Source organism: Drosophila virilis, chromosome 2 (assembly GCF_030788295.1).
Source record: "Drosophila virilis strain 15010-1051.87 chromosome 2, Dvir_AGI_RSII-ME, whole genome shotgun sequence".
Taxonomy (NCBI): domain Eukaryota; kingdom Metazoa; phylum Arthropoda; class Insecta; order Diptera; family Drosophilidae; genus Drosophila; species Drosophila virilis.
This window is the reverse complement of record NC_091544.1, coordinates 33,751,201-33,775,262: the sequence shown is the minus strand read 5'-3', so window position 1 is coordinate 33,775,262 and position 24,062 is coordinate 33,751,201. Positions and strand designations below refer to the sequence as shown.

General features: G+C 43.3%; 9 protein-coding genes across 13 annotated transcripts; 4 read left to right on the top strand and 5 right to left on the bottom strand.

The window, feature by feature from the left end:
- Positions 1-236: 236 nt before the first annotated feature.
- Positions 237-1,507, bottom strand: 7B2 (Secretogranin_V domain-containing protein 7B2). Its single transcript, XM_002056715.4, has 2 exons — positions 1,340-1,507; positions 237-1,264 (listed from the first exon to the last, which is right to left on the bottom strand). The coding sequence occupies exons 1-2, from the start codon at positions 1,365-1,367 to the stop codon at positions 453-455; spliced, it is 840 nt and encodes a 279-aa protein (XP_002056751.1). The 5' UTR covers positions 1,368-1,507; the 3' UTR covers positions 237-452.
- A 149-nt stretch (positions 1,508-1,656) lies between these two features.
- LOC6632899 (transcription factor Ouib) lies at positions 1,657-3,210 on the bottom strand. Of its 2 annotated transcripts, none has more exons than XM_032433968.2 (4): positions 2,787-3,210; positions 2,083-2,729; positions 1,922-2,029; positions 1,657-1,866 (listed from the first exon to the last, which is right to left on the bottom strand). In XM_032433968.2, the coding sequence occupies exons 1-4, from the start codon at positions 2,934-2,936 to the stop codon at positions 1,728-1,730; spliced, it is 1,044 nt and encodes a 347-aa protein (XP_032289859.1). In that variant the 5' UTR covers positions 2,937-3,210; the 3' UTR covers positions 1,657-1,727. The 2 variants fall into 2 exon arrangements, with proteins under 2 accessions (XP_032289859.1, XP_002056750.1); XM_002056714.4 differs by having other exon boundaries at positions 2,796-3,210.
- Positions 3,211-3,285: 75 nt separating this feature from the next.
- Positions 3,286-5,358, top strand: hd (humpty dumpty). Its single transcript, XM_002056713.4, has 3 exons — positions 3,286-3,442; positions 3,500-3,651; positions 3,704-5,358. Exons 1-3 carry the CDS (start codon positions 3,395-3,397, stop codon positions 5,244-5,246), a joined length of 1,743 nt encoding a protein of 580 aa, XP_002056749.1. The 5' UTR covers positions 3,286-3,394; the 3' UTR covers positions 5,247-5,358.
- Positions 5,260-6,068, bottom strand: Polr2F (RNA polymerase II subunit RpII18). Its single transcript, XM_002056712.4, has 2 exons — positions 5,794-6,068; positions 5,260-5,728 (listed from the first exon to the last, which is right to left on the bottom strand). The coding sequence occupies exons 1-2, from the start codon at positions 5,820-5,822 to the stop codon at positions 5,362-5,364; spliced, it is 396 nt and encodes a 131-aa protein (XP_002056748.1). The 5' UTR covers positions 5,823-6,068; the 3' UTR covers positions 5,260-5,361.
- A 3,114-nt stretch (positions 6,069-9,182) lies between these two features.
- On the top strand, positions 9,183-14,817 carry Cerk (Ceramide kinase). Of its 2 annotated transcripts, XM_015170259.3 has the most exons (5): positions 9,183-9,236; positions 9,304-9,519; positions 12,473-14,236; positions 14,304-14,503; positions 14,575-14,817. In XM_015170259.3, the coding sequence occupies exons 2-5, from the start codon at positions 9,511-9,513 to the stop codon at positions 14,705-14,707; spliced, it is 2,106 nt and encodes a 701-aa protein (XP_015025745.1). In that variant the 5' UTR covers positions 9,183-9,236; positions 9,304-9,510; the 3' UTR covers positions 14,708-14,817. The 2 variants fall into 2 exon arrangements, with proteins under 2 accessions (XP_015025745.1, XP_015025744.1); XM_015170258.3 differs by having other exon boundaries at positions 9,195-9,519.
- Positions 14,818-15,252: 435 nt separating this feature from the next.
- Prosbeta7 (proteasome subunit beta type-4) lies at positions 15,253-16,344 on the top strand. The gene is made up of 3 exons (XM_002056710.4): positions 15,253-15,497; positions 15,553-16,054; positions 16,117-16,344. Exons 1-3 carry the CDS (start codon positions 15,355-15,357, stop codon positions 16,267-16,269), a joined length of 798 nt encoding a protein of 265 aa, XP_002056746.1. The 5' UTR covers positions 15,253-15,354; the 3' UTR covers positions 16,270-16,344.
- Positions 16,345-16,481: 137 nt separating this feature from the next.
- LOC6632580 (uncharacterized protein CG1161) lies at positions 16,482-17,876 on the bottom strand. Of its 2 annotated transcripts, XM_002056709.4 has the most exons (5): positions 17,716-17,875; positions 17,470-17,645; positions 17,299-17,407; positions 17,106-17,234; positions 16,482-16,814 (listed from the first exon to the last, which is right to left on the bottom strand). In XM_002056709.4, exons 1-5 carry the CDS (start codon positions 17,782-17,784, stop codon positions 16,656-16,658), a joined length of 642 nt encoding a protein of 213 aa, XP_002056745.1. In that variant the 5' UTR covers positions 17,785-17,875; the 3' UTR covers positions 16,482-16,655. The 2 variants fall into 2 exon arrangements, with proteins under 2 accessions (XP_002056745.1, XP_032289860.1); XM_032433969.2 differs by lacking the exon at positions 17,106-17,234 and having other exon boundaries at positions 17,716-17,876.
- Positions 17,877-18,107: 231 nt separating this feature from the next.
- Positions 18,108-22,893, top strand: Blm (Bloom syndrome helicase). 2 transcript variants are annotated; one of them, XM_015170261.3, is made up of 5 exons: positions 18,108-18,421; positions 18,481-18,633; positions 18,688-20,489; positions 20,547-21,369; positions 21,435-22,893. In XM_015170261.3, the coding sequence occupies exons 1-5, from the start codon at positions 18,322-18,324 to the stop codon at positions 22,688-22,690; spliced, it is 4,134 nt and encodes a 1,377-aa protein (XP_015025747.1). In that variant the 5' UTR covers positions 18,108-18,321; the 3' UTR covers positions 22,691-22,893. The 2 variants fall into 2 exon arrangements, with proteins under 2 accessions (XP_015025747.1, XP_002056744.2); XM_002056708.4 differs by having other exon boundaries at positions 18,109-18,421; positions 18,481-20,489.
- On the bottom strand, positions 22,819-23,996 carry LOC6632578 (thiamine pyrophosphokinase 1). Its single transcript, XM_002056707.4, has 3 exons — positions 23,636-23,996; positions 23,044-23,577; positions 22,819-22,981 (listed from the first exon to the last, which is right to left on the bottom strand). The coding sequence occupies exons 1-3, from the start codon at positions 23,991-23,993 to the stop codon at positions 22,836-22,838; spliced, it is 1,038 nt and encodes a 345-aa protein (XP_002056743.2). The 5' UTR covers positions 23,994-23,996; the 3' UTR covers positions 22,819-22,835.
- Between the last annotated feature and the right edge of the window lie 66 nt (positions 23,997-24,062).

Below are 24,062 nucleotides of genomic sequence, written 5' to 3'. Positions count from 1 at the left end.
TCAATAGTTAGGTTAGATTTAAGAAATTGTGATGATGGCGCCCCATTTGGGATTGTCGACTTAACCACAATACCAGTGAATGCTGACACATAATACTCATTGTAAAGCTGATTGAAAGTGCAGCAAGAAAACCCTAATTAGATACATAAATCTTTTAAATAACTGAATTTTTGTGAACAATAAAGATATGAGTTTGAGAGTATGAAATGACAATAAGTATAATCAAAAGAAAATTGTTAATTTTTGTTTATTTTGGCTTGAAGCCATAGTTTATTCTGAATAACTTTATTTCTATAGGTTCTTCGAAACTGCTATGAGCTCTATATATGCATATGGGACAACATTCAGAAACGACTATGATATATAATGGTGGATAAACAATTTTTAAACTAAAGAAGCCAACAAATATTTAGGTGGCCAAGTAATGTTGCGCTAAGTTATTCTTAGGATATTTAATTGAAGAGCATGTTGCCCTTTTTAGCTGCAATTGGTAGACGGTCGCCTGGAGCAACTTGTAGAAAAGGATTGGGTATAGAATCCATTCGAAGCGCTGGCATATGTCCAGCCTTCTTGGCAACGACGTTGGCATTGTCCAGGACATTCTCGTTGCCAAATTGATGCAAGAGAAACTTCTCCACAGCCGAATTTAAATCGCTGTTACCAGGGCCAACGCCAGCAGCGTTTTCCTGATCGGCGCAATCAAACATATGCTCGCTGTCACACGTACACTCCTGGGCAGCCTGAAATTCGCGGCTATAGATAGCTGTATTATCAAAATCACTTATGCAATTGCCGGCCTGTTGTTCCGTGTCATAGCCCTCGGGACAAGGATTGGGCGGATTGCAATAGGCAGGCAGGCTGGCATCGGTTTTAACTATAGTGTTGTAGCGATTTGGCACCTCACCCATGCCACCCGACACGTATTGATGTCCCCAAAGCGAGCTGTGCTGCAAAAACTCCTGATCCCGTAGGGATGGGTGTGCATTGTTCGACTGCAGCAAGCAATCGCTGCCCCCATTGCACAGTCTAGCGTATTCCGAACGCGATACCAAATCCACATTATCCTTGGCGGCAGCAGCAGCCACTGCGGCCAAATCTCCTTCATTGTCCACATCGTAGTAGCCCACCTGCATATCATTATCCATACGATTTAGCAAGTCGGTAAGCAAGACATCTGCAAAGATGCTGTCCTTGGAGTCAAAGGCACGCACTTGAGAAGCACTGCACACCAGCAAAATAAAGCATCCAAGCATTGTGCCGAAAACTAAAGTATATTTAAATCCATTTTTCCATCAGTATCTAATAAGTATAGGCACCCTTTTTTCATGAACCAACTTACCTTTTGACTGCGATAGCATATTGCGCATTTATAAAACTCGTATCACTGCTTACGTAGAAGTTTGTGGTCTTATTGATTTTTCGGCTGCACCAGCTGTATGTCCGTACCTGTATGTATAACAATATTGAGCTGGTCACTGTGAACTGGTGGCAACCAGTTGAATACACTGAATACACACAAATTTCTTTTTGTACCCTCATTTATAAGGCCACTTATGTTGTTGAAAAGCGGCCTTCCATGCGCAGGCGCCTTGGTGAAAGCTCTCTCTTTTTCTCTCTCTTGTTAACGTTATATTAAATAAATCTTCTGTTACTGACTTACTTTAACAAGCATATTTTTGCAATTATCAACTAACCTATTTAAATACTGAAAATATATATTAAATAATCTACGTTTCCTCCTCTGTCTCCCCATATAGCATATCAATTTCATCCTGCATTTGCTGCACTGTGCGTTTATGTGGATATGTATTTGAATGCGCTACGAGATGTTTGCGCATTGTGAAGTCCATGTTACAAGGCTCGCACCTGCAAGAAAAAAAGTTTATCCAGTGTACTGTCGTATCAAACAGGTGTGTTATACCTAAATTTTCGCATTTCATGGATAGTGGAATGCGCCCGTAACTCCGATACGCTAGTAAAAATTTTATCGCATTCTAGACAAGGGTAAGGTCTCTCATTGATGTGCGCCCTGCAAGATAGTTGGATGTTGGTTATATAGTTTGTAAATTGTAATCCACTTACTTCTCATGGCGCTGTTTGGCGTTGTGTTCTAGAAATGTTTCGCCGCAAGTTGCACACTTGAAATTGCGCTCTCCGGAATGTTCTTCCCGTCGATGAAGTTTCAACGCGATCCTGGTTTTGAAGGTTGCCGGGCATTTGTAACAGGGAAAGAATCTCTTTGATTCTTTGTTTTCCAAATGTCCTTCTTTATGTTCATTGTAATCGTACTCATTCTTAAAATATTCTCCACATTCTTCGCATATAAAAAAATGGCGTAATCGCTTAGCTGGCCGTTTGTCTTCCAACAATACCCAATGCCGTTTCTCGCTTCTCGACTGATCCTCTTCCGCGTTCTCTTCTACATGACCAGTTTCTTCAACTTCATCCTCAGTAATCTCTGCACTTATGTCGTCAAATAGATTTCCAACATCGTTATCTTCTAAAAACTGCACATCTTCATCAATGTATTCCAGCTGTTCCTCATCGATCAAGTCCTCGTATAGCTCCCGTTCGGCTGTGTTTACTACAAAGTCCTTGCGGACCTTTGTAAGCATTTCCTCCAAATACTTTTGCGAAAAGATGCAGCGCTCGCGAAACTTGATGGCCAAATCAAGCTCGGAATAGCATCGATCGCAAATAAATTTGGGCAATCCTTCGTTCATCGACAGCTACAACGGCAAAACGAATATTAGTTTATTGCACAACTTAAACAATAATCACGATACCTCGCTTACCTCGACTCCAGTAATGAGCTTCAGATTTTGCAGTAACTTGCCTCGCAAATAATTAAAGATATGCCGCTGGCGCTTCTTGTCCTTTATTTTGTTGGCACACACACGGCAAACTTCGTGCAAGTTGCTTTCTTCATTGTCCATTTTAGCAATAATGTCGAAATTGTTTTTGCTTCTGTTTCCGGCTTTGCCTGCTAAATTGGCTAGTTCTCTGTTAACAGGTCGATAAAATTATATTTACAGCAAGCTACAATATTGAGTGCCAATATTGCCGCTATTTCCATTTGATATGGCAAAAAATTAAAAATCAAATGTTTTGTTTTTTAAACTTTTGCAAGAACACTTTTGGTGACAAATTAGTTAAGGCAAAAAAACGACAAAAGGTGAGATGAACAGCTAAAGCTGGCATCAACAGAATTACAAATAATACAGCTGCTTTCTTGTGGGCCAGAGATGCACATTAAATTTTCGATTAACTTATCGATAAATATAAATATTTTGACATCTTTTGCAAAATTGCATGAAAACAAGAAACATATTTTACGCGGGACTTCTGTTAAGGTTTCTGACAGTGCAGACAGTAATCAGTAATCACTGCAATTATGTCTAGCGAAGGGAGCTTGAGCTCCAAGTGGACGCGGCCCGATGATGTATAAAGAACTTCTTGAAATCTGATGCAAGGCTTATTAAAATGTTATTAATTTCAGTTTATAAAACTACAAAGATTAAAGCAAAAGAAGAAACAACTAGCGGCACGTGTGAGCAGCAACAACAATAAGCGTCCGGAATTGAATGAGAACGACAAGTGCAAGCTGCTGGAAGCCAAAATAGCCCAAAAGCGCAAAAACCCATTCGCCAAGTGAGTGTTTTATTTTAATCAGCTGCTTGGCTCCAAATACAGTCATTTACAGATTCGCAGATGGCGCCAAAAAGCAAAAACATGATGAACCACACGTTTCAAGTATTTCCGATGCCCAAACGTCATTGACCAACAATTTAACATGCTTTACCTCAAAAAAACACTCGCCACCGGCTAAATTAGTGCTACAGAAATTTGATGCCCAGGCTTTTGCCAAACTATTGCACCAGGCAAAGGTCACACAAGCTGATGAGGAAACTGATGCTGCACTGGCTGCTCAGCAAAAGCATACTTCACATCTCCCCATAGACTGGTGCCTTAAAACGAGGGTGCGGTTTTTCTGTCCTACAGAACTGCCCGCTACGCAGCTAAAAACTTCACAACTGGCAAGCGGATTGACAAGCTTTGTGCGTTGCTTCGACACATATCATACGGAGAGTACGTTGGACATATCAGATGCCACGCGATTTAATCAATGCACTTACTATTGGCAGCATCCTCATTTGCCCTGGTTAACGCTTTATCCACGCAGTGCTAAAGAGAACAACGGCATCACAATTGGCGAGCGAGAGCGAAAGGCCCTTGCAGAAGAGTGGGATTATAGCTTTCGCGGACTTTTCCAACTTCTGCGAGCACGTCAGTGCCCGTACTTTTATTTGTGCGCTAACTCTTTCACTGTGCTCTTTCGAGCAGCAGGCAGTGGTGGACGCGCAGAAACACATGCCCTTGTTACACCGTCGACTCGCGGAATGCGCAGCGCTCTCCGACAAGAAGGCATTGAGTTCAGCATGCCACTCAAACAGCAGGATGCAGCATATGGCGTCGCTTCAAATAGCAGCTTTACAGAAGAAAGCGAGGGAAACATAATCGATGGGCGGCCAAGCGTTACGGTAGCTAATGGCCAGGCCGAGGATAATGAGCACATATCCGACCAGGATGATGACGATGATGCTTGGCTGGAAAGCTTGGGCGTAGATGAGCGCGAATTACGGCGCATACAAACTACACACGCGAGGAGATTGCAGGCAGCCGAAATGAGCGAGGATTTTAGTGATAATTCGCTGCTGCTGATCGAAGGTGTGGAGTGCCAAGGATTCTTCAGCTACTTGCTGAATGCTAAGAGTACAATCACCAGCGTTGGTCGCTTGGCAGGTGTCCCGCCTACGCTTCTGGCCCCCGTAGCCTTTCCAAAAGCTACGATGCAGAATTTGCTGCCGCGCTCCAAAAAAGTGCGGCTTGACGGTGTCGATTACTACAGCATTGATATCAAGGGACTGTTGCTGCCCACATTCCTGCCTAGCGTTGCAATGTTGTTGTGCGAAACGCGTCAGGCATTTAGTGCCACGCTGGCCAGTAGTATTAATACTCTGGCTTTCACCAAAGCTACACAGAAACTGTTGGAGATCACGCCTGCCGAATCTAAGGCAGCGGAACAAGAGGCTGGCGTCTCTGGACAAGTTTTTGGAGAGCAAAATCTTTCAGAGTGTGGCCTACTGCCCGCCGTAGTTGGTGCCATCTGCAGGACAGGTCAACATGCCGTTGGCCTACTGGAACGTTTCTGCTATCAGCAAGGCGAGGGGTATGCCTGGAGCTGACTTCATTTGCATCTTTTCATTTAATTGTTTATTTCTATATTTTTTTTGGGGTGGCTTGATATTTGTTTTTTTTTTCAAATGTAATAAATTTGTTATAGCTATTCTGTTCTTACATCTAGTTATCCACCATGATAAGCTCATCTATACTCCAATCCTCGTACGAGTGATCTGGCAGAAAGCGACGTATGATAATTGGAATTTTCTTTTGTTTCAGTTCTTTCATCGCAATCTGTAGTGGATCCGTCTCCCCATCCAGTTCAACCATAATGGGTGCGCACATTGCAATCTGAAGTGCTCGTGTGCCTAAAACACGCGCGCGCTCATATTTCGTCATATATTTAGTGGTGATCCGCTTGGACTTAGGTACACCGCCGCCCCCTGCGCCACCGGGTGCAATAATCTCAATATTATCTACTTCTTCCTCCTGAGCAATATCCTCGTCCACGTCCTCATCGACATCATCGAAATCATCCCCGCCGACACTGAAAAAAAAGGAGAAAGCGTATAAATTATAGAAGAGATAGAGATATAGGCAGTATACACGTACTCATCATTATCATATTCCCCGTCATCCATTTTTTAAGAGATTGTTCTGAATTCACGTATAGCGCACGCTACTTTTTGTATTCCCTTATTCCTCGATCGCGGTGGTGGGTCGATAGCTGACTGATAAATTGGACTAATCGACAGCTGTATCGCGGTATTTTTTTACCATGCTATTCTATTAATGCTTGATTGTGGTGGTTGGTCGATATGAGACCGATAGTCGGTTATTTTCGTTGTTTGGTATTTTTTTTGCACCCATTCACATTTTCAAATTCAGTTTGGGCATTGTCTGTCGACGGCGGAGCAGTTCCGCTGCGAAGGACAACGATTCAGTCGTGTTGGTACAAATTGTGGATATAGACATGGTTGGCGTGAATTTGGATATAAAGGGCGATTGCAAAAGGCATATGGTTGCCTAGGGTTAACTACGTGTCCCGGTTCATAATCATAGTCCACGCAAGTGCGAATGCTGACATTTCTTCGACGACCAATATTGTCGCGATCGAATCTGTTTAAATCAAAAGCCAATCGATTAGCATCTGGTCTTCGTTGACTACAGTCATAATCATAGTAGCGATCAAACGGTTCGTCAATACACTCGTTCATTCTCTGAACCACAGGTGCGTAATGATCAGCTTGTCCACAATGATTCGAATAACAAGGTTGATATGGCGGCGGCATAGGTGCAGATAGTACGGGTGGCAACTGAGTCGGACATCGAGATCGCAGTGGTTCACACATCCGTTGTCTAGGTAGACCGCACACTGGGGTTTCCAGAATTGGTTGCCTAACGGGATAACATGTCAATTGGGCGGGCGGCGGGGCAGGTTCCAGTGGCGAACAGCAGTCAATTGTACTTGAGGATGCTATCTGACGGCATGGTCGCCGCAAAATTGGTTCTGGCGGTGGACAACAGCACCCTGAATCTACGCTTGAGGAAAGCCCTTGACGGCATATTGACCGCTGTCGTAGTTTGGCAAGAGGTGGACTGCGAATGACAAAACAATTCCGGCTGCGTTTTCTACACATGTCTCTGTGAGTCCCGTGCCAAACGTAACTTTCAGGATGACATCTCTGACGATTGGGGCAATATGCGTACCTGCGCTGTATGTTACAAGGCGCCGCGCCGTAGCCTAGGCGATTGCCTAAACAGAACAGAAATATGCACTTATTAAGAAATATTTACTTAGGCGCCGCGCTGCAACTCGGGCGATTGGCTAAACGGAACAAAAATATTGTTTGAATTGACTTGCCCATCAGCAATCACATTGGGTTCAATGCCGTAAGTCCTTAGGATTGCATAGTATTTGAACGAAAAACTGAAAATTTTGCTAAATGTGGATGTCACTATTTTACAAGCAGCCTCTTTAGTTTCTCCATTTGTAACGCCTGCTATGCTGATTGTTTTAGAGTATAAAGCCTATTCCCATTCAGATATCATTGCTCAAGATATAATCTATTGTATGCTGCACTTCCGTTTCTGTTTGCGGTCTTGGCAACCGTAATACTGATTGGGTTGCAACTCGGGAAGAGGTCCGCTAGTGCAAGGAATTCGTATGATCTCTGGTTGCAAAGGTGAAGCCCGTTGTTCTTGTCGTTGATGCAATGGAGTACATTGGCAATTCGCTTTAGGCTCTGAAGGCTCGCTAGACATATTTGGCTGGGACATCTTACTCTTGGGTCTCGGTGGGTGTAGTTAACAATGAACTAGAATTCACCAGCTTCAGCTTTCAAGGTGGAGTTCAGCTTCTTTTTTTTGTTGTTTCTTAGCAATTTACATTTGGAGATATTTTTGTTCTGCAGCCGACTTGAATTTTGAAATTTTTCTAAATGATTTGGAAAAACTGAAAGCTTGGTGATTCTGTAAAGCCAGCTTTGATTACTTGAATATTGTAAATTTTGCATTGCGACAATTGCTTGCGCCAGAGTTTACTGAATGGAGCACCGCTTTTTTGTCTTTCGCCTGCAATGATGGCACTGGGCTTGGTTTCGGGGCCGTTTGTATACAGATGCGGCTGGGGGCCCATATCTTACAGCACAGTGTTGACCCTGTGGACCGCCGCATGGTAGTACGGAATTTGCTCCAGGTTGAATATTCGTTTCGATATTAGTTCGGCTTGGAGCGCAGCAGCATCCTGCTCCAGTATTAGACTTAGTGTCATGTATTCTTGAGCCAGACATAATGGGCCTTTTTAACTCTTACTTGTACCGAAAGGGATAAAGCTAGCGTAAGAACTGCACTTGATATTGGGATGACTCCGGTCGCATTAGCAATCACATTTGAGAATTTTTTATTTTATAAATTTCCTAAATAAGTATTATGCGTAAATTGTGAGAATATTAGAAAATTTTTGTTCATTCGCCGACTGAGCATCTGGGTCTGGGTCGCCTACTAATCTGTCCGAATCTGATAGCATTCCAAACGAATTGACGTTCGTTCACTGTATGCTGCACTTCTTTTTTTTCTGGGATCGACAATGCGAACAAGGAGCGCGCGACTGTTGATTTCCATACTGTGAGTACTGTGGCTGGTTCTGGGTTCGATAAGGAGTCGGTTGGCCGCAAGTAATGTACGCATGCGTCCCCTGCTCTGCCCTTTCGCGATCAGCTGCGAGCCGTTGCTGTGACGTCATAGGTGGGGGTACTACTGGTGGGCTACACTCGCACTGAGGCGGGGCAGCTTTTGCTTTGCATGTGCACCGCTCCTCGATCGGCGTGGGTGCTGCCTGAGGCTGAGGTTTTGGTCGAGAGCATGTGTATGAATCAGCGAGCGGTGCCTGCACTGGGGCTGTGTTTCGTCTATTGCTTTTGCTACTGACGCAATGGCATTCAACTCTGGATCTCCTTTCTAATTGTCGCTCAGCTTGTTGCTGTTGCGGTTGTTGACAAGAAATTTCTGGTTGTTGCTGCTGGATTTCTTGTTCTTGTTGTTGAGGAACTGGCTGCTGTCGCGGAGCCTGATTCGACTGACCAGAGCACGGACATGTGTTACACTTGCCACAGGGAGAGCCTGCCACAAAAGTAACCAACTGAAGAAATACCGAGAGTTAATAAATCGTTAAATTACTTACTCATATTGTGGCGGTAAAATAGAACAGGAAAATTTATATTGCTTTATTGCATGACAAAATGGGAGAATATAAATGACTGACATATTTTGAATTACTTTCAAAAGGAATACAAAAAATGTTGTTTGAGAAACTCAGTAAATGTATTTTAGGTTAAAGATTTTTCAGGTTTCCATGAAAAATAATTGCTCGCAATTATTACCGTTGTACAAGTCTTTTGCCACCGGTTGGTATTACGACTGCCACATTTTTGTGGAAAGCTTTTTTGGTATTATGTGGCCGACGATGACTGGTCACATTGAGTTTTTTCATTAGTATTTTGTTTGGTTTTTCCGAGTGAGGAGCACGTTCAATGCTTCGCAGTTTAGGAACTTGAGTATTTCTTGCATTTCGGTTTTGGATTTACGTTGGTAATTTCTTATAATGTTGCATTCTTTATAAAGGTTAGTTGCGGAAGTGAATGGAGTAAGGCAATTGGAAAACGTGTAATATAACTGCCGTTGAAATTGTATGTATCGTGTGCGTGTGTGTGCAAAATTGCAATGCTTATCGAATTAGCTTGATTTTCCAACAACATAACTGGAAAAATTAAAATCAACTGTAGCTTATGTATGCATCAATGATTGCATGGATATACGGATATTTCTTCTATGTACAAGGTAATTTTTCCTATTGAACATAACAGTAACCAACTACCGGTATTCCCACTGACAAAAACAGCTAAATAAGTACACATGAACCTAATGAATACATTCAGAATGTGTTGAACTGAAGCAGACAATGCGTACGCAAAGCAATTTGGAAATTTACATACACACATGTACTTACATACTTGCGCTGTCGTTGCCGTTCTCAGCTGTATTCTGATAACGGTGCTTGGCGTAATGTTTGTTGTGTGCCCGCTTAAAATGACTCCCCAATGTTCTCCAGAGTGTTTATGCTTTCGTAATTGTATAATTGTAAAGTATAACAGCTTTGTTTTTTTTGCCTTATCCAAGCTTGACCATACCTATTCCCGTCTCGCTTTTGCTGACTTTTTGTTATTTTTTGCTATTTTATGTGGCTTATATCTTAATATAAACCGTGTCTGGTTGTAGAATATTTTTGGACTGCGTGTCAGCTATAAATAGGTTAAACGCGTCCACTTCACCACTTCAAGTGCGGATATAAATGTTTTCTTTTCAACTCTGAAAGCTAGATTTTTTTTTATGATGCCAAAATGTTTGCATTTAAATTCTTTATACAATTTATAATTCATTTAAATGCGGACTTCTGCCTTACCCCCTGCTACCTGCCAGATACACGGTTAAGTGTTGTCCTATTAAGTATTATTGATAATGTTAAACGATGTGATAAAAGCTGACTGGTACAAACTTGAATTTGAAAGGATATTGAACAAATATTTTGTAATAATTATGTTAAATAATTAATTATGTTTCGCTGCAAACTCATCTGACGCGCCTTCCTCTATTCTAGTTCATTAGTTTTTTAATCATTGTCGCTATCTTATCTATCGGTCACATGCACTTATAAATTGATAAGCAGGCGGCTTGCTAAGTACTGAGGAACTTCAATGTTTTTGTTTAGTTACAATAAATGTACTTAATTATAGAATACAACAATTACAATATTTTCTATCTGAGGCTGACTCGTTTACAGCCCGCTAATGCAGCGTGCCGTGATATTATCGAAATAAACTGTTTGCGTGCGTTTTTTAAACAAAATAGATTTATCAAAACAAAACACTCGATTTGTATAGCTTTTAACAAAAGTAAGTGCTACAATATACTCTAGTATATAAGAAAGTAGTTTTATATTTGTAAAGTTATGCCAATTGTTTTATTTGTTTCTCGTGCCTATATATAAATAATTGTTGTTTTATTCATACAAAATATAATTGAATTTTGGCATTCAGTCAAGAAGGGCGTGCCAGACACTTGAAAGTACACAAACAAATTATTTTAATGGGTTTAAAGACATTTTTGAAAATTGCAAACGACAAGGTTAATTAAAAGCGTTAATTAAAAATTGTATATATATATATATGTATATATATAAAGAGGAATAGGAAACATAAAAAGCAGTTACTATGCTCTGTACTTAAAAAATTGGTAATACATAAAAAGCATTTATCATGCACTGTACTCAAAAAATTGGTGGCTTATAAGCTTTCAATTGCTAGCCGGAAATGAGCATAAAATAGGCGAAACAAAACTTAAATGTCATTTGCATAGACTAAATGCATATGCGGTTTAATTTTTGACTTAAAAGGCCGTTAACTCTACTAATAGTGTCCAATATACATACACACAGATTCGTTCAGGCGAGTCGGGCAGTTCAAAAATGACTATACAAAAAAAACTTGTTGCAATTCAAGGCGAAGGTCAAAAAGCTGCACACCCTGAGTGGAGACAAGAGTACTAAAGAGAAGACGAGAGAAACTCGTTTCGGAGCAACATTTTTACTGATTTTGTTGTTGTTGATTGCTGTTGCTAGAGCGCAGCTTCCTAAATTGTTCTGATTCTTTACTCTATATATAGTACAGTAACATACTTATAACCTTGATCTTTGATTATACGACGTGTAAGTGTGCTTCGTCCATGTCGCTGAACTGGTAAATTCTCAGCTCTATTTTTTATGCCCTGTACCCACTAATATAAGTACCATGGCCTCAAATAGCTAACCTTAATGGGTGCCATTCGATGTCCTTGATGTTTATATATACTGCACTATATATGGATATATAATTATATGGATAAATATACTTATATGCTTACTTACTCAAATACAGTGCTTTAGGTTCAGGTACCGCCTAGTCGATCACTCTTAACTTGTTTTTGTGTGTGTATCTAATTAGCAGTAACAAATATTAGTCATATTTTAGGCCCTTGTGCGTTAAGCTTGGTGAAGGCCAGTGTCAGGGGTACAACTTAATAGGCATTGAACATGTGTGTATAATATGTTCTAAAATATTTCAAAAGCCAAGGCCCAGGTGAAGCCAAGAGAAGCGTTTTAGCAAAATCATATGTATCTCCATTTCGCTTTTCGAGTTGCGAATTACATGTCATTAGCATGTCATTTATAATTTTGATTCGGTTGGTTGCTTATCAGCAGTAAATATTGGAAATAGCACATTGCGTCGTGGCAAAAACTAAATGAATGCTATATTTAAATAGCAAACTGGTCATGTATTGTGGAGCGTACTCGTATAGAAAAATCAAGTAAGAAATATAGAGGTATGATCATTTTCTTACATACGAATATATTATAGAGAATATTTAAAATCGATTAAAAAAATGTGTGTGTCATATATTCGTTTTAGAATCCGATATTATTGAATTGAAATTAACATATGTTATGGATGTATGCTAACGATATTCAAAAACATTTTCGATTTGGCTGCTATAGGTCTATTATTAAATATAATATAAATCAAAATCAACATAAAGCCAAAGCTTTGGTTGCAGTGTTTAAGTCTTAAAAAAGAGAATGGAGCTATTATATTTACCGCAACGACCACCCGTCTCCACTCGCAAACAGGCCGTCTAAAGCAAAGTTCAAACGAGTACGTAATTCTAATGGAAACCTGTTTTTCTCGCCATTGCCTTGCAGAGACAAAGTGATACGAAGATGACGCAGACCGGCAGCACAGAGTTTAACAAGACGACAACTGCCGCTGCGGCTGCCGCCACTTGCTGCTCCTCAGATGTGCTGCTTAACAACTTCCAGCTGAAAAAGAAGAGCTACCGCGTGCTGCTCCATGGTCAGAGGTTGGTTTGGGAGCGCATGCAGCGCCAGTCAAAGGAGAAACAGTCGCGCCAGAACGAGCCGCAAAAGAGACCGCTTCCCGAGGATTCTGTATACGAGCAACAACTGGCTGGCGATGGCACTTGCAGCTATGGCCCGCACAGCCACATTCTGCACTTAGATGACATCATTAGCGTATGTTCTGGCGACACCAAACACGAAAGCCGACAGCCCCCTTCTAACCAAAATATGCATCATGGCGATGGGGATATGAAGCCCACAGCACAATTTTTGACAGTCAATTATGCAGAACGTCTGAGCAAATCGAAATCGGACTGCAATCGCTGGCAGCTACGACGCATCACCTTTTATAATGCAGATGCGTACATAGTGCGTCAATGGCATTTGCAGCTACAGGCACGCTTAAAGTCCTCGCCCGTTGGAGGGCAGCGTGTGCAACGCCTGCTGGTTTTCATCAATCCATTTGGGGGGCGCAAGGCAGGCACACAAACCTACGAGCGTTTAGTACGACCGCTTTTTCAGCTGGCCGGCATCGATGTCACCTGCATAACCACCCAGCGTGCCAATCAAATCCGCGATATACTGCTCACTCACGATCTTAGCTGCTATGATGCCGTATGCTGTGTGGGCGGTGATGGTACAGTGGCCGAGGTCATAAATGGTCTTGTGTTTCGGCGCATGCGAGAATTGGGCTTGGATGAGCAGAGACCAGCCTATATACCACGTCCCAGCCTGCCTGTGGCTGTGATACCAGCGGGCAGCACTGATACTATTGTCTATAGCATGCACGGCACGGCTGATGTACGGACTGCGGCCATTCACGTGCTGCTCGGCCAGAGGCGCGGCCTCGACGTCTGCAGTGTGAGCAATAAACGCACCCTTCTGAGGTTCTGTGCCAGTGTGCTGAGCTATGGGTATCTGGGCGATGTAGCCGCCGAGAGCGAACAATACCGCTGGATGGGAACACGGCGCTACGAGTATAGCGGCATCAAGGCGTTTATTAACAATCGTGGCTATGACGCGGAGCTGCAACTGCTCGAGGAGCCCACAGAGCCGGAAACGCCACAGAGCCCGGTCAGTGTTCACGCTGACTCTGCCTCCGTGTGTTATGCAAATTGCCAGCGCTGCAGCATAGCTAGTTCCCTACAGGAGCAACGCCCTGCGTTGTTTGCCACTGATATAGAAAGAAGGGAAGAGCGACAACTACACCCAGATCAGCACGAGCAGCTGCACCCACAGCAGGAATCACAGATAAATCTGCCTGTCGGTGTGTCCGTTATGTCAAATTGTGAACTGCAGCTAAACACAAGCGAAACGGCATTGTTGCGCCCGCGACCGATACGTCCGGTCAATCTACCGTTGCAGCCCGGCGGCTCGTATGGCTCCAACCTAAACCTGCCGGGCGACCTGCAGTGGAAGATTATTCGTGGAAATTTCTTTATGATTTGCGGCGCCAACATCACATGTGCCTGTGCCCGCAGCCCCAATGGCATCTCGCGCTATAGTCATCTAGGCGATGGCTGCCTTGATCTGATCCTAGTACGGAAAACTTCGTTGCTCAACAATGTGCGGTTTTTGTTAAATACTGCAGGCCGAGCAGGCGATATTGTAAGTACTCATTATATACATCGCTATTAAGAATATAAACGTAACATGCTTTTCCAAATTATTGCAGCGCAACCTACCTTTTGTGGAAGTCTACCGGACTCGTAAGTTCATTTTTCGTACATTGACAGCGGTCACAACGGAGGAAAACCTTAGTATTGCCGGTTCACGCTCACCAATTGCCCAAAGCGGCAATGACACGGTCAGTTCGGAGTTTTCTAGCTGGAATTGTGATGGAGAGGTTGTCACCGATCTAGATATAACAATGAGGCAAGCATACGATGATATATCAAATATTTAAACTTATATTTTTAACTTACTTTTGATTTTTGTGTATACAGCTCCCATTGCCAGCTTATAGATGTTTTTATGCGTGGTCCACATTCCTATAGTAAGCCTCAAAAGGCAGGCGTAAGCGCGCCCACAACCCCCGCCAGCTCAAGCGATAATGTGTATTGTTGTTGCAAGGATTAGTAATTTATAGGCAAAGCTTTAATTTAGTAAGATACTAAAAATTGGCCGTGACACTAGCATGTAATGTAGACTATTTTACTATTGCATAATCGAGAAATTTTTATATATTATGTATGTTAAATGTTTTTAGTAGTTAGCGAACTGTACTCTCTACAATGATATTCTATTCATCTGTATTATGCCATCTGTAAGATGCAAGCAAAATATTTAAACATTCCCTAAAAGGTGTGCATTATATATGTATATAAATATATATAATATATATATAATATATATACGTATTTGTATATTCTATTGAATTATACTACCTCCAAAAATAAAGGTGAGCATGTATTTTTAATCAAAATTGTATTTTTCTTACTTTGCTTCAAAATTTTAATATAATTTCTAAATCTAGCGCGTTTTGTGCAAAGCCAGCCAACTAGTCGTTGTCAGAGTTGTCACCATATCGTTTGCTCCAACAGGTTGCCCTGGCCTATGTGTATCGATAGTTGCGTATATCGATCAAAACGCCTTGCAGTGCTGCAAAGCTTTATAAATTCGTCGCTATCTAAAACTGTTCGGCTTTTATTTGTGCCTGTCATTCTGCGACTGCTTTTGCTGTTATTTCCACTTGATATCAAAGTACTATTATTAAATATATTAAGATGATGAACAACAGCTTCGCACAGCCAATGTGGTCAAATGGACCTTCGCCCGGTCAATTTTACAATTTCATGGGGGGCAATGCCCCAACACAACTGCCGCGAGAATTAACAACTGCAGGTCCTTTCGGTACCAAGCACAGCACGTAAGTTAAGGCAGTTTGCACCGCCTGAAAGCTCTAGCACTTTTTACATTATTAGCGCTGCAATTACTACGGGCTCCTCAGTGGTGGGCATCAAATTCGATGGTGGTGTCCTGGTGGCTGCTGATACGCTGGTTTCCTATGGCTCCCTGGCACGTTATCAGGATATTCAACGCGTATTCAAGATCAATAACAACATTTTGCTAGGCGGAAGTGGAGACTTTGCGGACATACAGTCTATCAAGCGTAACATCGATCAGAAGATGATAGAGGATCAGTGCTACAATGATGGTGTCATCATGAAGCCTGGAGAATTGGCCAGCTGGTTGACACGCGTGCTGTATAACCGACGCTCACGCATGAATCCACTCTACATTGATGTTGTGGTTGGTGGTGTTGATGAGACCGGTAAACCGTTTCTGGGTAATGTTGATATGCGAGGAAGGGCCTATAATGATTATGTAGTGGCCACCGGCTTTGGACGACATTTAGCTCTACCGCTTGTGCGGGAGCGCAAGCCCAAGGATCGCGATTTTACTTTCGAAGAGGCAACCAACTTGGTAGGCCAACAACAAACAAAATATTATTGATTAATATTAATACATTTTTTGTATAAATGCAGATTCGTGAGTCTATGAAGGTGCTGTATTACCGTGATACGCGCAGCATTCCCCAATACACGGTTGGCATTTGCACTGCCGCCGATTGCAGCATAAAAGGCCCCTTTAAAGTAGAAGAAAACTGGACCTTTGCTGAAACCGTAAAAGGCTACTAGGCTGAATTTTCAAATACAATGTAATTTAAGAACCAAACACATTAATAAAGCCTGTAGGCTCTTGAAAATAACAAATGATGTGGGGAATATCGAGGAGATTCCAAGGAATACTTGAAATTTTGCAAATGAAGCGCATGTGCGAAAGTTCTTATAGAACTTTGCCCAACTCTCGAGTAGTTACATTCAATTTGATCCTTTAAACGTTCATATAGTTATTTGGTTATGTGAATTTATTTAAAATATAAAATGTTGCTAATAATATTAATTAATTTTGATCCAATTAATGAGACAAGCAGTGTTAAAGAGCTATTTCAAATACAATACGTAATTGCTGCCAGAATACATGTCTTTAAGTCGCCAACGGCTCCAGCACATAATGTTGCTGTTCAATTTAGCATGGTATGGCGATCGTAGATGTGACGCCGCTGTTCCCGCACTTGACGCTTCCATTTGTCCTGCTGATGTCCGACACGATTCAGAACATTGGCACGTGCGCTTAGCTCTTGATTGTTGGGGCCAGCGGGTATAGGCGGTGTGGGTTCGTCCTAGGAGGCGCAGCAGAAAAAGAAGGAAAATTTGAAGCGAATTATTTGAGGCCGTTATTGGTTAACACATAAACAAAAAACTTTGGTTAGCACGTGCGTATGTTAAAAGCATTAAATAAAATAAAACAATAAAGTATTTCTATATAAATCGTTTGGCAAACGGCGTCAAACGTTGTGTGCTTCTTTATTGCCAACTAGCTGCGCCTCATCATCACTGTCGTCATCAACGGCAGGATAAGCGGCTAGTCGACTATATTTAATGCCTGCATATTTAGAATATTTGTTATGTACATCTTCATTGGTGTGCTCCTGATAATTGTTAGCCTTGACGCGTTTGTTAAGCAGTGGGTCCAAGCACATTAGGAAGAGCATGTATATCACTAAAATGGATATTATCCAAATCACAATAATGACAACGACCTAGAAATCAAACAAATTCAAAACATTTTTGGCAAATTTAAGGCGATACTAGGACTATACACACCTTTATAAGTGTCGTATTGCGCGCTACATGGGAGCATTTACACTCGGCGCACATGGGAAGCTCCTTTCCATTGGCATCCACTTGCGGTAGCAGCGCTCCAACACAGGAACTAATTGTAGAACGGCATATATCTAAAATCTGTTTACGTTTCGTAACTACGGGATTACAAACCATTCACTAGGACTGCTACTTGTGTTGGCGCTTGTTGCCGTACTGCTTATGACTTTTGGAGTAGCGATTGCTGGCGCTGCAGTAGTTACTGCCGCCTTACCAGGTGCATTAAGTTGACTGGCGTTGTTGTTGCTATTACTGCTGCTGCTGGTCAGTGTTTGTGTTGCTGTCTCAGCCTTTGTCAACGAACAAATACAACCATCATTAAAGTTTTAGCGTAGTAGGTATTACGTTGAGAATACTTACCCATGTCGCGCCAAGTAAATAACATATCGCCAGAAATGCAGCGTAGATAAATAGACGCTTGTTTGCCATTAATTTTTGCCTAAGCGAAATTTTTTAAGCTTTCACAGAAAAATTACTGCATCAGTTGCAGGGCACTAAATGCATGAAAAAATATCTCTTATTATATATCGATAGGTGCGACTATCCCATGAGCGATTTCTTTTCCGAAACCAAGGACTAAAAATCGACGCTAAGTCGCCGCTAGTTTGACACACATATGATTTTGGCATTGCCGCGTAGTATTCGATAAATGTTATCGAACTCTCTTAACGACATTTATACCTGGTCTACATAAATAATTAAACTATTGATAAAGACCTTTTATTCTGTATAAAGTTCTAAATAGGAAATAGGAAAATTTGTATAGTTTATTAACTGCGATATATATCTATCTTGACAACTATTAATATTGCCAATCTCTGGCAACTCTGGTCGATGAACACAACAAGATGTGCGACAGTTGCCCGCGTCTTTTATTTTTTATTAATTTGTTTACATATTCCGATTCAGTTAATTAAGTTGTATAAAAGTTTAAATAAGTGTTAAAGTTGTGCGCGAGTTTACACAATGTCCAGAAAACCCGTTAATCAAAACAAACAACTGTCAATGTCTGCATTCCTTGGCCTAGACAAAAACAGCCAGAGCCAATCGACGCAATCAAGAAAAAGTTGTAGTTCCCACTAATAATATTTGTTATATATAGGTAATGTTTTATGTTTGTTTTAGATATTTTGGCGGTAAGGGCAGCAAAAGCAAAGTTTTATAATCCCATTTATCTCGACTCATCTTCATCCGATGAAGATGGTGCACAGAGTCAATGCGAAGTGCCATCCGCGACGATGACGACTATGAATAAAGCGCCAGATAAGGACGCCAATGGTAATGCGCTTATTAAGCGATATAGCTTTGATAATGCCAACCAATCGCCTCTAGCACCACTGCCAACAAATGTTGCAACCACGAACAAAACTCCCACAAAGCCTGCCATCGCTGGGAGCCTGAAATTAAACTTTGATAACTTTGATGAAGTGCTCAAACAAGATGCAACCTATCAGGCTACGTTATCAAAGCTCAATGGACACATTAATAAGCTGTCCGTATCACCACGAAAGGCACTGTCATTGTCCCAGTCCCCACTTAAATTGGATGCCATTGAATCACCCAAATTGACCAATTCAAATGCAAGCAGCACCTTGGACGACAGCTTTGATGCGATGGTAAAGAACACTCCAAAAGAGGAGCCTTTGTCTGATACGCCGACTCAGCCATTTTTGCCACCTACCAATTTGGAACTAACTGCTACGCAGTCAACTACGTCCAGCTCCATGCTGAGTATGCCAGAGAAACCAGCACCTGCGACGGCGGCAACCACTGCCAAGCCTAAGCTTAAAATTGTTTTTGATAACTCACTGGCCGACTATTTGCGCGATCTAGGTCAGTATGAGATAGGTATAGCCAAGACTGATTTTTGCCAGCAAAATGAGACAATGCTAAGGAACACCATGAGCCTGTACAAGACCAGGTACATCGAGCTAATGGAGAAATACTGCGAGGTGATTGATCAAATACCCGCGGTTCATTTCAATGAAATCGCTGGCTTCGAGGCGAACACATTTCTCAAGCTAAAGGTCATGCGTCAGAAATTTAAGGCGCGCACACAACTTCTGGAGCGACAAATCGAGCGTAAACGTCAGGAGCGAGAGGCGCAACCAGACGAACCGGACTTTGATGCATTGGAGCAGGAGGAGCGCGAGATGCAGGCGGAACAGCGGCAAACAAAGGCGCTAACGCCCAGTAGCTGTGCAACGGGTCCTTCAGAGGACCCAAATGAGGAGGAGCTGAACGACCTGGTGTTAATTTCAAAGCCAGCAACAACAACAAAATCAAATACAACAAACAAAAGCTATGTTAATGATGCACCTGATGATTTGGAAGACCTGGTGCCCATAGATGGTCCAACGTTGGAGTCGGATGAGGATGATTATCTAGCGCAAAGCATACGACTCGATGAGGAGGAACTTTGCAGCTCAACACAATACGCTCCACTCGTGTCGACTGATCCGGCCAAGGCCACAACTATTGTTGATTCCGATGATGATTTCGAGGACACTCTGAGGCAAATACGCGAAGAGCACGAGGCGCTTCAGGGACGCAAATCAAAGTACAAAAACTATGCCTACGCGGATTTTGAGGCTGTCAATCAGGCGTCTACAAAGGAACAAGAGCCTGCCCAACGTAACGTTGCCAGCAAAGTGCCTATAATTTTGGACGATGACGGCTTTCCAGAGTACGATCCGGCATTATTTGAGCAGGCGCATGAGCAAGCGGTAACATCAAGCATTGACTTGACCAGTCGCGTAGAGTCCCAATCCAAGCCTAGCATAAGCCGCGCAAGAAGCGCGGCAGCTGCTGCACAAAAAATCGAGGCAAATTTCCATGCCAATGTGCATAATGATGGGATCACGGGCGAATTCGATGGTCAGAAGTTCGAGCATTCCACGCGTCTGATGCAGGCGCTTAGCTTTAGCTTTGGCCTAAAGAGTTTCCGACCTAATCAGCTGCAAGTCATCAATGCGGCACTGTTAGGAAACGATTGCTTTGTACTCATGCCCACGGGTGGCGGCAAATCCTTGTGCTACCAGCTGCCTGCTATACTCACCGAGGGCGTTACCATAGTTATAAGTCCGCTCAAATCGCTTATATTTGATCAAGTCAACAAGCTGGCTTCGTTGGATGTGAGTAGTGTATGGAGTTGACATAAGTTCTTGTAACATCATTTCAATACTTTGCAGATTTGCGCCAAGAGCATGTCCGGAGAGCAGACTTTGGATGAGGTTATGACTATATATAGGGATTTAGAGTGTCATCCACCGCTGGTAAAACTGTTGTATGTGACGCCCGAGAAGATTTCCAGTTCGGCGCGCTTTCAGGACACACTCGATCAGCTGAGCGCCAACAACTATATCAGTCGCTTTGTCATAGATGAGGCTCATTGTGTTTCTCAATGGGGTCATGACTTCCGGCCGGACTACAAGAAGCTGGGCATTTTACGAAAACGCTTTCCCAATGTGCCTTCCATGGCGCTGACGGCCACGGCTACGCCACGCGTTCGACAGGACATATTGCAGCAACTGAATCTGACGCATTGCAAGTGGTTTCTGTCTAGTTTCAATCGCAGCAACTTACGCTATCAGGTACTGCCCAAGAAGGGCGCCTCCACGTTGGACGATATTCGCAGTTTTATACAAACCCGTGCAGTAACAGCCAGCGGCATAATCTACTGCCTGTCGCGCAAGGAATGCGACGAGGTGGCGCAGAAGATGTGCGCTGTCGGCATACGCGCGGTGGCCTATCATGCGGGCTTAACGGATGCGGCACGCGAGTCCCGCCAAAAGGATTGGATAACGAATAAGGTGCGTGTGATATGCGCCACAATTGCGTTTGGCATGGGCATTGATAAGCCCGATGTGCGCTTTGTGCTTCACTATTCATTGCCCAAGTCCATTGAGGGATATTATCAGGAGGCAGGTCGCGCTGGACGCGATGGCGAAATAGCCGATTGTATACTCTACTATAACTATAGCGACATGCTGCGCCTAAAAAAGATGATGGATGGTAAGTTGTGCTTCACATTACAAACTACAACTGAATTAACAGCACTGAATCTTCTCCCACTGCAGCTGATCGTGCGTTGCAGTACCATGTCAAGAAGATACACATCGATAATCTACATCGCATTGTGGGCTACTGCGAGAATATCACCGATTGCCGTCGTGCCCAACAGCTGGACTACTTTGGGGAGCATTTTACCAGCGAGCAATGTCTAGAGAATCGGCGTACCGCCTGCGACAATTGCCTGAAAAAGCGCAGCTTTAAGCAAATCGATGCCTTGGAGCAGTGCCGTAAGGCGGCGTGCGCTGTGCGAGACTTGTGCAGCGGGCGCTCACGCTTCACGCTGCTCCATTTAGCGGATGTGCTCAAGGGCTCCATGATCAAAAAGATTGTTGAATTTGGGCACAATAAAACGCCGCATCATGGTGCTCTAAAGGACTGGGATAAGTCAGATGTGCAGCGTTTATTGCGACATATGGTGCTGCAGAATTACCTCAAGGAGGATCTTATCTTCACCAAGGACATACCACAGGCGTACCTTTATCTGGGCAACAACATAACCGAGCTCATGAATGGCACGCCCAAAATCGAATTTGCTCTCTCCCGCAAGGAGACTGGCGGCTCCAAGACGGTGGCCACTGTCTCTGAACCCGCAGCGGGTAAAAACGAAATGAATAATCTGCACGAGCGCTGCTATGCGGATCTGCTTGATTTATGCCGCACCATAGCTGCGGCGCGCGATGTAACCATGGCTAGCATTATGAACATGCAGGCGCTGAAGGCCATGGCCGAGGAGTTACCAACCACGGAGCAGGACATGTGCTCCATACCACACGTAACCAAAGCAAATTTCGACAAGTATGGCGCCAAACTGTTGGAAATTACTAGCGGCTATGCCACAGAGAAGGAATGTCTGCAGGTCATGCACGACATGGAAGCAGCTGAAATGGCAGCAGCTGTGCCTGTGACGCCACAAGCTTCGAGCAGCGCTCGCGCCTCCTGGTCGGCACAAGGTGGGGACGATGATGACTGGGGCCGAGCGGCAGCATCGCAGGGTTCAAGTAGCTCAGCGGCAGGAACGCGTGGCGGCAAGCGGAAGCGTGCCTGGCGTGGACGTGCCACGAGCACCACCAAACGTTATAAAAGCGCTGCATCTCCGCGCAAAAAAGCCACGCCTGCCAGAAGCACTCGCGGCGCCAGCAGCAGCAGTCGTGGCGGCGTCGTATCCAAGCGAGGCGCTGCTAGCGGTGCGGCCAGTTGGTTGGGCAAGAAAACAGGCACCAGCAGCGGTTTCCAATTGATGCCGCTGCCCGGTTCGCGTTAGCTTAAGAGGAGTACGAAACAATAAACATTTTTTTTGTCACTTTTTTAACCAACAACAATAGGCTTATAAGTAGCTATAAGTACTTTTTAAGTCTCAAAGCGGCATTTTTGATCGAAAAAAAAAAAAAATTCTTTACGCTGCCAATTTATTTCATGGTCGAACGCAATTTCTCCTCAAAGCCATAAGCACCCATGGACCATATCAAATTGCTGTCCGTCTCCACCTGCACAAACTCCGTAGAATAGGTATTCGAGGTGCTGACCATGCCACCAAACTCCATTTGAGCATGATCTACAAAACAAGAGAACGTATATGAAACTTTTTATGGTTAGTCGTCACCACGTGATACCCACATAGATTCCACTTGAGCCCCTGTGTGGTGACGTTGTGAGCCGTGCTGCCCACGGGCATTAAAGAACACCAGCGCTGGCTGGTTACCAGATCAAGTGGTACCTGAATAGTATGTTTTCCCGGCCGCAGAAGCCATGTTATGGAATCACCGCTCAGCAGATAAACATTGCAATTATCCTTTTGCATTTTGTACAGGGTGTTTAGGTTGGCCATCACCTGATCCAGCCGACCTGAACAGTCATGGAACACTACCACATCCTTTACCTTGCGCTGCAACATCACCGGCTGCAGCACTGTGAACGCTTTGGTAAAATCCGTAGCATCTTGATCGGGCGTATTTATTTTAGGTATACTCTTAAAAAATTCAATTGTCTCATCCGTTATGGAATCAAAATCGCCCGTTATCAGATCAGGAGGTTCTATGTCGCCCGGTTCAATGTCGCTTTTGCCGCCCTTGTTCTGTTTAGCTGCCGACTGGGCCACTATGAAATTCCGCAAGTGATTGGAGCCTCCATCGACGGCGCATCTCAAGGTCGCTGCAGGCGTTTTTTATTTATTATTTCTGAGGTGGGTTTATTTACATTTGACATTTACCGTTCTTCCATAACAACTTGACCACGTGCGCGGGAACTTGAATTTGTCGGTTGAGCACAATGCAAACGTGACCGTTGGGACCCAGCTTAAAGGACTCATTGATAAGATTGCCAGGCGTCCATTTGTACTCTTTGGGAGGTATCGTGTGGTCCATTTGTTGTCGAAATCCAATAGTTGTTTTTGTACAATAGTTGCGTGGGTGCGCTCTGAGGTTGCCAGCCTGCTTGAAAATGCGGCTGTCATCTGGCAACGCCAAGCTGGTTCCCGCGCCGCGCAATAATTTAAAAAGGGCATTTTTGATAGCTGCCGCTGCTGCCATCTTACGGCAGCGCGTGCCGTTAATTCGTACGATACTCATAAAATTTGATTTATTATGCTTGGCACGACTTGGCATTTTAATACAGAATCTAAAAAAACAATATCAATG